General features: G+C 48.4%; 1 protein-coding gene across 1 annotated transcript; it reads left to right on the plus strand.

Annotated features, from left to right (window-relative positions):
* Positions 1-6,840: 6,840 nt before the first annotated feature.
* Positions 6,841-10,744, plus strand: PGLYRP1 (peptidoglycan recognition protein 1). Its single transcript, XM_019754800.3, has 3 exons — positions 6,841-7,218; positions 9,841-9,962; positions 10,497-10,744. Exons 1-3 carry the CDS (start codon positions 6,938-6,940, stop codon positions 10,673-10,675), a joined length of 582 nt encoding a protein of 193 aa, XP_019610359.2. The 5' UTR covers positions 6,841-6,937; the 3' UTR covers positions 10,676-10,744.
* Positions 10,745-11,058: the final 314 nt, after the last annotated feature.

The following is an 11,058-nucleotide window of genomic DNA, read 5'->3' on the forward strand; positions in this document are numbered from 1 at the left end:
CCCCAGAACCTACAGTGGGTAGATGGGGCACACAGTAGGCGCTCAATATATTATGTAGAATGGGATTAGCATCAATACTGCTCTTAGACTCAGGCCTGAGTCTCTCCCCACAGGACAAGGGATCCCAGGAGCAAGATGGGTACTCGCTCTGGACATGCTCTGGGACTTCGAGACCCCAGAATTCCCTAAACAGGCAGCCCCTAGCCTCCTCCAGAGTCTGCATGGGCCTCTTCCCTGAGTCAGTGATGCAAGGGGGTCAGATGCGAACCTCTAAACCCGAGGGGCAACTCTCTCTGGGGCTGTGGACAGAGCTGGGGCAAGTGAGGGGGGTGCACAGGAGGCCCCATGGTGGGACAGAAGATAATTTAGAAGAGGGGGTGCTGCGAGTTGGAAGCCAGGAGCCTGCTGTCCAGAAGCCTCCATGTTCCTGGGCAGGATGCTATGGTGTCTGAGAATTCTAAGTCCCAACAGAGTTTTTCAGCCTCTGGTTCCTCTGAGGAACTTAACAGGACATTGCCTGCAGGATGGTGGACTGTGAGCACCTTGTGGACACAGGTCACCTGAGTTAGCCCAGGTAAGGGAGGTGACACTTGTAGGACATCCTGGATGAGAATGGGGGCAGGAGCAAACAGAGAGCAGTCCCCTCCCCCAATAAAGAGGAATGAAAAATGGGTATCTATCATGTGAGTTTCCCAAATTACTCAAAGAGGGACTGATTCAACAAATGTGGGAGAAGGCTGCCCCTCTCCTGCTCCCACCCCAACTCCCCGGAGTGAACCACAGTCTCCCGCAGAAAAGGAAATCAGTTTTGAATTTGCCCTATCCACCGTCATTTGGTATGGACTGTTGCTATGCACATATCTTTCTACTTTGTCTTTTTGAACGTGTTTTTGTAAGGAGGGTAAATTACATTTTATTTAGCAGCTGTTAGCTTGATTATAACTTTTAAATATTTAACAATAGGGTATATAGGTCTCCATCTGTACTCTTGTGTGGAAACACGCATAGAGGGGCTGTCATTAAGTCCACTTCACAGATGGAAGGTCTGAGAGGGGCTTAATATGTGATAGTCACATGGAGTTATCACCAACTGTGTGCTAGGGGCTGGGAATATAATGGTGAGCAAGAGGGAAAAATTGATAACCCCTTCTTTAGCTTTTTTTTTCCTTCTTTATCTTTTTTTTTCCTTCTTTATCTTTAAACAGGGCAATTATACATCCTGGACTATTTGAGACAGTCCATGTACACCTATTGACCCAACATAATTAATTGCTCCCTCTTTCACTCTCAAGTGTCATGCTTTGGATAAAAAATTACATCAGGACCCTACTTACAGAACTCACTGTATAATAGGACAGAAATTAGTCAAAGAATTACACAGGTAATAACGACAGTGGTGATAAACACAAAGGAAAGGAAATGATGTGGACAAAACAGATAGATTTGTCATCTCTGAAGAGGTGACACCGAAGGAATAGTAAGTGACGATTGTAATGGGGCAAGTGAGGGGGGTGAGCATTCTAGCCTCAGGAACATCAAGGGGAAAATGAAAATTCTGCATTGTGTTTTAAACTTGTCCTTGCTATAATCACCATTTAATTTAACTTCTTTCATTGTTGATACAACAAAGAAAACAAATGTTTTTTGCTAACTGCAAGAGAATCTGGGGAGTTTTTATACTGGCTGAATGAATCATAACAAGATCAAAGAAAGGCAGTTGATGAGTTAAATATTTTTAAATGTTCCTAAAACACACAGGGAGTAAATCTAATTTCTTATCATAAAAGTACACAAGTAATACAGTCCCAAGATTAAAGGCCATAGAACAATTGCCCATTGATGTTTCAGTAAATGTTCGTAAGGGCATGTGTCAGTTTTAGGCTGGCAAGACACAGAATACGTAACATTCTAACAAGGGAAGTCTCGACGAACCCACCTGGCTAATGACTATATTCTCAGTACCATTAAGGAATCTGATGTGCAAATATTTATAAAAGGCTAATTGAATGATTTGTAATATTTTTTTTTTACTTAAAAAAATTTTTTTCCTTATTTTCAGGTGTACAAAGCAACATAATGATTAGACACTTACAACCCTCACAAAGTGATAACCCCACCAAGTCTACTGCCCATCTGACATCGTACATAGCTATTATAATACCATTGACTATATTCCCTATGCTGTACTTCACATCCATTCAGTACTATTTTATATTAGTTTCAGGTGTACAGCGCAGTGGCCAGGCATCCATACAACTTATTAAGTGATCCCTCCATCAAGTCCAGCACCCATCTGACACCCTACACAGTTTTGCACTTTTTATTATATTCACCATACTGCACTTCACATCCCCGTGACTACCAATTTTGGCTTCCTAATATCTTCACTTTTCTCACCCATTCACCAACCCCCCTCCCATCTAGTAGCAACCATCAGTTTGTTCTCTGTGTCTATGCGTCCATTTCTGGTTTGTTTGTTTATTCTGTCCTTTAGATTCCACATGTAAGTGAGATCATAGGGTATTTGTCTTTCTCAGTCTGACTTATTTCACTTAGTATAATATCCTCTGGGGCCTGATTTGTAATCTTAAAGCTACGGTACAAAGTTCCTGAATTTCTTAAGGTTCCTCTATTTAAAATGTATGCAGTGTATACACAGTGCCCTAAGGGGCAGGGTAGTCAAAGCATCCTCAAGGGGAGCAAGGACTGGTTGGCTGGGGAACGCCAGAAGATGGTCTCAGAGTGAGCGAAGTGAGGCTGGGATGGAGGCAGCCTGTGCTGGTGGCCATGGTGAGGAGCTTGGGACTCATCTGAAGAGTCATGAGATGCATCAGAAAAATAGGACTCACTTTTGAGAATGACCTTCAGGCAAAACCTAATTGGATCTGAGGTTTGGACTCATAGGGGTCAGGGTGCATGGTGGGAAGTCACTGAGGATGTGGGAGCAACCAGTAGGTTCGAGGAGATGGTGACTGGACCAGTATGGAGTGGAAATAGAAAGGGGTGGCCAATTCATGGGACATTTAGGAGGTAACAGCAACATGACTTCGGGGTATATTGGATATTTATTCAATCATTTGGTATTTATTGAGCACCTGCTATATGCTGGGCATCGTTTTGGGAGCAGGAAACAAGAGGGGAGAGAACAGCAGTTGGTCAAGGATGATGCTCAGATATATGACTTTTGTAACTAGATGATCATGTCACTCCCTTAGACGGGGACTCCTGGAAGAGGCCTGATTTTGGAGGCGCAAATCATGAGCCATTTGGGGAATCTCGCATTTGAAGTGCCTGTGGGACATCCAAGTGGAGATATCAAGTAGGCAGGTGGACACAGAGATCCAAAATTCAATTGAGAGCTCTGGGCTGGACGTAAAGATCTGGAAGTCATCTGTATTTCAGTGGTGGCTGAAGCCATTACCTGGATAAGATCACCTGGCAGAAAAAGTATAGTATAACAGGGAGGGAAGAATGAGTCTGAAAGGGAGAACAAAAGAAGCAGAAGGAAAATCAAGACAGTCTTATGACACAGAAGCTAAGGGAAGTGAGTATTTCAAGAAGGAAATGGTCAGCTATGTCAAATGCTGCCTAATTGCCCAAGGTCCTCCAGCTAATAAGAGGAGGGGCTGAAATTTAAAACCAGGTCTAACTATTTCATAAATGGTGCTAGGACAAATAGCTACTCATTTGGAAACAAAATTAGACCCCTACCTCACACCATATGCAATTATAAATTCTAGCCAAGGTAAAGGTCTAAAAGTAAAACACAGTATTTTTTAAAATAGAAAAAGTATAAATATTTTCTTAAGGCAATATAAGAAACAGAAACTATAAAAGAAAAAAAATAGATTTTTTTAACAGACTGGAGGAAAAGGTTTGCTGCACGTTAAAGAGACAGGGTTAATATCCCCCATATACATCAACCCAACAGGGAAATGATTAAGAGATGAACAGATAGTTCACAGAAGATGGATGCAAACCGTCATAAATAACTGAAAAGATGATCACCTCCCTGATGTTCAAGAAAATGCAAATAAAACAATGAGACATCATCACTTGGATTGGTAAAGCATTTTAAAATTGATCACATTGCTGGGGGGGGGGGGGGAATACTAAACTCTTCGGAATGGTATTTGGCAATATCTGTTAAAATTTTAAATGTAACTCTCTTTCCTGATCTGGGTGCTGGATACACGATGTATTCATGGTGTGAAAACTAATAGAACTCTCCACTCTTTTAATTCTATTGATTTTATAAATTCTATTCTATAAACTCTATAAAAAGTGAATTTATAGGGGCCAGCCCGGTGGCTCAGGCGGTTAGAGCTCCATGCTCCTAACTCCAGAGCTCCATGCTCCTAACTCCGAAGGCAAGGCTGCTGGTTCGATTCCCACATGGTCCTGTGGGCTCTCAACCACAAGGTTGCCAGTTCAATTCCTCGAGTCTCGCAAGGGACAGTGGGCAGCACCCCCTGCAACTAAAATTGAACATGGCACCTTGAGCTGAGCTGCCGCTGAGCTGCCGCTGAGCTGCCGCTGAGCTGCCGCTGAGCTGCCGCTGAGCTGCCGCTGAGCTGCCGCTGAGCTGCCGCTGAGCTGCCGCTGAGCTGCCGCTGAGCTGCCGCTGAGCTGCCGCTGAGCTGCCGCTGAGCTGCCGCTGAGCTGCCGCTGAGCTGCCGCTGAGCTGCCGCTGAGCTGCCGCTGAGCTCCTGGATGGCTCAGTTGGTTGGATCGCGTCCTCTCAACCACAGGGTTGCCAGTTGGACTCCCACAATGCAATTTTCTACACATATGTTATTCTTTAATGCTTTTTAAAAAGAACTGAAACCCAAAATGTACATCCCCAACAACTCAACAATCCTAGTTATGGGATTATTTTCTTCATTTTGCAAATTGATAACAAAATGGTAAACATCAATTTACTTTTAAAACAGGCAATGGAAATAAACAGGCAATTGACAGAAGACAAATTCAGATGCCAAATCCAGATGTGTAGCAAACTTCGAAAAATACTCAATCCCCTCAATGGTCATAAAAATACCAATTAAAGCTACAAAGAAACATCACTTTACACCCATACATGCACTTCTGGGGCGATTGGGGGCTCAATACATTATTGGTGGAAACATGAATTGTTAACACTCTTCTGGGGAAAACAATCTAGTAGTATCTATTAAATAGTCTTTGACCTAGAGTCTGTATTTATAAATGTATAAATGCTTCAGTGTGTAGGGCTGTATGCATGATGTTTTGTGCAGCACTGAAAGGAAAGAACTGGAAAGCTTCAAAAAAGAAAAGATTATGTCAAAATGGTAAAATTATATCATGAAATGTTATGCAACTATTATGAAAAATAAATTGGATCTATTGACCTAGAGAAATGCACATGAAATATTAGGTGACAAAAGGCAAAGTGATATGCATGGTTTTTATTTTTTTATACATCCTTATATAATGTTTATAGGAAATAGAATATATGGTTTAGAACTTAATCTCTGGCACTAGGAAGCCTGTGGCTAAACTCCAGTGTCACCATCTTCTCCCTGTAAGTGATAACCCCTCCAAGTGTCAGTTTCCTTGACTATAAAAGAGGGTTAATAACAACTATCTCACAAATCTGTTGGGAGCGTGTGCTGAGCTAACTCACGAAAAGTGCTTAGAGATGCCTGGCGCGCCATGCGATGATATCATGGGTATAAGCACGATCTACACAAGCAAGGAAAATATGTGGAAGAAAACATACCACACTGGTAACCTCAGGTGGGTGGGACTGGAGGGAGTGGGACACATGTGATTAACATTTTGTATCAATTCAACTTGTTACAGCGCCTATGTTTCTTTTGTAACAGTTTAAAAACCCACTAAAGTAGCAGGAAGGAGGAAGAGCAAACCAAGCAGTGTGCCTGATTTCATCACAGTTCTCTAGAAGGGAGTGGGAGAGGGGGGCTGGGCAGGGCCGAGGCCCCAGGAAAGCCTTCTGTGCCAACAGGTGATCGCAAACCACTGAGTGGCGCTGGGCAAATGGCTGTTCTTCTCTGGATCTCAGATTCCCTCCCGTGCAGAATGGAGCTGCTACTGGCCCCCACATGAAGCACGTTGCTTACTACCAAGGCCAGATTTGAGTTTGAGTCCCAGTGCTGCTTATGCGGCACTATGAGCCTGGCATCTTCTAAGGGCTCAACCCTGGCAATCCATTTAATCCCACATTGGCCATGTTACCAATTATCATCTCCATTTTGCAAGTGGGGGAAACTGAGGCACAGGAAGTTTAGGGCACTTGCCCGAGCTGACACACTGGAATGTGGCCAGAATTCAAACGCAGGCAGCCTGGCTCTGAATCTCAGCTCTGGGACACCAGGCTTTACTATGCCCCGTGTCTCAGCCACATAACGTCCCCTTTCCCAGCCTCAGTTTACTCAACTGTGAAATGGGTTTCTCAATACTCACCACTTGGATTTGCTGAAAGGGCTAAATTACATCAGGCTTGGGCCTGGGAGAAGTGTTTTAAAAATGGCAGTCTTTGTTACTTCAGTACCTGTGGGAAGAAGGAAGAAGAGCCCCCCACCTCCCTCTGGTGTTATGTTCCTGGTGAGTTGTTCAATGCCCCACTGAAAAGAGACACAATGCAGGCCCCAAGTCTTCCAGAAACCACAGGGCAAAGTGGGCCTGTGCGCCTCTCCCCAACCCCACTCTCAGCCGGGTGAGGGGCCCCTTGACTTTGTCATGGGCTCACCCCACCCCACCTCCCTCAGACCGAACCACATGGCATCCTGTTTCAGCCTCACCAGAAAAGGAAGCAGAGTCTAAGGTCCGATGTAACCTGCTAGGGAAGTCCCGCAGGGGTGTGGAGCAAGGCTTTCCCCGGTGTTAGGTCCCAGCATATAAAGGCAGCCCAGGCAGCCCGCGCTCCGAGCCATCCTTGTGTGCCCTGCCCGCCATGTCCCGATTCTGCGTGCTGCTCGCCTGGGCCTTCCTCGTTCACCTTGGACTGGAAGAAGCGCAACAAGACCAGTCCTGCTGCGGCCCCATCGTGCCCCGGAGAGAGTGGAAGGCCCTGGCGTCCGAGTGCTCCCAGAAACTGGACTTGCCCGTGCGCTATGTGGTGGTGTCACACACGGCAGGTAGCTCCTGCGACACCCCAGCCTTGTGCATACAGCAGGCCCAGAACGTGCAGCACTACCACTCGCGGACGCTGGGCTTCTGCGACGTGGGCTACAAGTAAGTGCGCAAGGCAGGCAGCGGCTGCAGCCAGGCCTGGAGGTGGGAGGGTGTACCGGCCTGGGAGTCAGCAGGGACCAGGACCAGGGCCTAGAGCTGCCTGGCTGACACCCTGCGCTGCCTCCTCAGCCTCACGGTGTCTTGGTTTCTCCCCAAGGTCACCACATAGGGCTGGGCTGTGCAGGCAGCGCAAAGATGGGGAAAGGACTGAAGTCCAACTTCTGCTCCCTGGGGGGAGGGACAGACTTGGCCAACACATGAACGTGTCATCTATGCTGGAGTCCCTTCCTAGTCTGGTGCGTTTTCTAGGAGGCAGATAGCGAGTCCCAGCTCTGCTTATGGTTGCTGGAGACCCAGGGCAGGCAGTCACCCTCTCTCGGCTTCCTCCTCTGCAAAGTCAGCGGGACTGTGGTCCACCTGGTCATCAAACCCATACACACAAAGCACTTAGGCCACCGCCTGCGTGTAGTCAGAGCCCCCAAATCCAGACTATCGCCATGAGGCACCTCCTATGTTCCAGGCAGGGTGCCGAATGCTGGGATGGGGGCACAGCCATGAACAGTGGGAATCTAGCCTGACTGGACTTAAAGACCAGCAGAGAGAAACAAAGTCGTCACGATGACTTTAGATGGTGACAGAAATGATGGGAAAAAAAGAGTGATTGAGGGCGACCTCAGAAGCCGAAACCAGACCCGCATGGGCTCCTTTTGAAGGGCAGGTTGAGGGACCATCTTCCTGTTATGGTGGCTCTGAGGTGGCTCTGGGATGGGGGAGCTGAGGGAGTGCAGTAAGCTAGGGGTACCACAGGGATAAAGGGTATGGAACCGAGTGAGCTGGTCATGCAGGAAGGCCAGAGGTCAGGGTGGCTGGAGTCAGCTGGGAGGAGTGATGTGCAATGAGGACGGTGTGGGAGCCGGTTGGCACAGGGCCTTGTGGGCCACCTGCAGTCTCTGGTTCCACTGGGGAAGGCAGGAGCCAAGGGAGGGATGTGAGCCTGCTTAGTTAGGTGTAAGAAGCTCCCCGTAGCGGCCATAGGGAGACGGACTCTAGGACTTGAGGGCAGAAATCCGGTGGGAACTGATTAAACCTGCCTCTGGGGCCCAGACCCACCAGCTCCCTTTCCGGGTTAACAGGCTGGGATCCAGCACAAGAGAATGCTTGACCCCTATAGGTTCTCAGGTCTCGGTAAGCACCAGTCACCTTACTGGAAATGCAGGTTCCCAGGTCCCACCTTTAGAGGGGTTCAGTCAGGCTGGGATGAGGCTGGGAAATCTAGGGACCTCACTCCAGAGAATTCTAAAAGCCTCCAAGCGTATCCCCAGCTCTTCCGGCTCAAGATCTTACAATTCACAGGTTCCAAAGTCAAGGTTTTGTTTCCAAGGTTTTGTTCTAATTCCAAGTGTTCCCATGAAGTAATGAAAATCAGAGGCTCCACAGTCTCTGAACTAAACTGCCTTTCAGAAAAGCAGACTCAAATCTATTTCGCAGATTTTAGGAGTCAGGGTCTGATAAACACTCTGAATCCTCCTTCCTTGTCATATCATGTTCTCTCTCAGGCCCTCAATTTCTTCGCCATCAAACGGGGCTCCTAACTGCACCCACCTGGCAGTGGTTGAGGTTTAACTTAGATGTATCCACTTAACACACAGGAGCACCAATCTCAATCTCCTGTGCCAGGTGCTGGGGACACAGCAGGGCCAGAACCGGCCCAGCCCTGGGAGCCAGCGACACGATGGTATTTCTAGTGTCTTCCGAGCCACATTCTGAGAGTCTGGTTTCCTAAGTGGCAGACGCAGGACCCGATATTTGGAAGTTCTAACATGCTGTGAATCATTGGTGACCCTCGAGTCAGAGGGCGGAGGTGGCAGATACTGCTTCTCCAAAGATGCTGATCTTCTAGTTAATTCAAACATGCCAAGTCAGACTCACTCAATACAGACGTGCTGCCAGGATTGGAAACCTGAGAGGCAGATGCTAGGGTTCCAGGGTCCCCGTCTGGTTGTAGCCCCAGCCCTTAAGTCCCTGATCCTGTCGCCCAAGTGGACCCCAGCAGGCAACAGGAAACAGGCTGAGGTGGGAGCAGAACAGCCTCTAGATGGACAGTTCTGAGGCAGGGGCCTCTAGGGCATGACCTTGGGCAAATCATGTCTCTTTTTTAAGTCTCTGCTTTCTCGGCTTAAAGTGGGAATGACAACAGTATCTGCCTCAGAGGACTGCATGTGAGGACTCAGCAAATCAAGAGCTCAAAAAATCCTCCAGAGGGGCAGAAGAGAGCAAGGAATCAGATCCTGGGGGTGGGAGTCACTGGGACCTGGGTGAAAATCCTGGCTCAGCCCCTGACTGGCTGTGTAACTGTAGGCAGGTGTCTCCACCTTTCTGATTATCTACAGAATGGGGGCAGTAGTGACTCATGGGTTGCTGCGAGATGAAAAAAGTGCACATAGAGAGCAGTGCATGGCATAGCAGGGGCCATTGTCATTGAGGAATAGGGGATAAGGAGGGTGTGGGATAAACTGCATATGTGGCAGGAACAGGGCAGGGGTAAGTGGAGGAGGGAGTCCTCTTCCAGGAAGCCCTCGCGTACTCATCAACCTCCCTCACCTCCCCCCCAACCCCACGCAGCTTCCTGATTGGAGAAGACGGGCTCGTGTATGAGGGCCGGGGCTGGAACTTCAAGGGTGACCACACGGGTCGCTTCTGGAACCCCATGTCCATCGGCATCACTTTCATGGGCAACTACATGGGTGAGTGTCCAGCCAGTCAGAATAGGGAGCGGACATGGGCCCCGGGGGATGGTGCAGAACAGTGTGTAGTCATGGAGAGAGACTGCCACTTCCAAGCACTGACCTTGGGCAAGTGACTCTGCTTTGCTTAGCCTCAATTCCTCTTTTGGATAATAACCATTTTCAACCACATGGTTCGGATGAGGCTTAGTTAATCTCTATAAAAGTTCTGATGCTTGATAATAGCATTGCTGTGGGTAGGCCCCAAGAGAGAGAATAAGCAATAATCCTGACAGCCGTCACTTGCTGTGCCAGGCACCATTTGGTGGGCTTTACATAAAGTAACTCATTTCATGGTGCTATAGCCCTGGGGCAGGTGCCATTATTCTCTGCCTTCACAGATGAGGAAACTGAGGCATAGAGAGATGAAATCACTCTAGGGAGTGGCAGACCAGGTTCTGGGCCCTAGCGGCCCAGCTGGGAGTACATAACTGGAATCACTACCTCTGCCCTCGAGGAAGCCCCAGCTCAACTCCTGCCTCTGCCCCCCACCAGAGCGGTCGCCCCCGCCCCGGGCCCTCCGGGCAGCTAAGAGTCTGCTGGCTTGTGGTGTGGCTCAAGGAGCCCTGAGCCCTAACTACGAGGTCAAAGGACATCGGGATGTGCAGAAGACGCTCTCTCCAGGCGACCAGCTGTACGAAATCATCCGGACCTGGCCAGACTACCACGAGTGAGGCCCTGTCTAGCTCCACCCCCAGTCAGAAACCCACTGCCCCCCGAATAAAGGTGCAGCTCAAACTGTGCTCTTGTCCCACCACAAACCTCCCTTCCCACCCTCCCTCCCACAAGGACCATCCCCCACACATGGCAGCACTCAGTCCTGGCTGATGCTCAGAACCCAGAGGCCCTGACCCTGAACCAAGACCCCAGAGATCCCAGCTCGGAAGCAACATCACAGCTCAGAACCCAGAGGTCTCAGGTCAGAACGCAGGAATCAGCACCAAGCCGGCCCAGACGTCACAAACAGCAGCTAGGGGATCCTTCCAGGCAGTGAACCATGCTACAAGACACCCCTCTCCACCACACAGCCAGAGACATCCTGTGCAGAAACACTACT

Source organism: Rhinolophus sinicus, chromosome 8 (assembly GCF_057876585.1).
Source record: "Rhinolophus sinicus isolate RSI-liver-muscle chromosome 8, RSI-T2T, whole genome shotgun sequence".
NCBI lineage: Eukaryota > Metazoa > Chordata > Mammalia > Chiroptera > Rhinolophidae > Rhinolophus > Rhinolophus sinicus.

Excerpts from the sequence above, each read along its gene's own strand:
- PGLYRP1 (XM_019754800.3), top strand. The coding sequence starts at position 6,938 with ATGTCCCGATTCTGCGTGCTGCTCGCCTGGGCCTTCCTCGTTCACCTT. Across the intron at positions 7,219-9,840 it reads TTCTGCGACGTGGGCTACAA|CTTCCTGATTGGAGAAGACG; the intron begins GTAAGTGCGCAA and ends AACCCCACGCAG. Across the intron at positions 9,963-10,496 it reads TTTCATGGGCAACTACATGG|AGCGGTCGCCCCCGCCCCGG; the intron begins GTGAGTGTCCAG and ends GCCCCCCACCAG.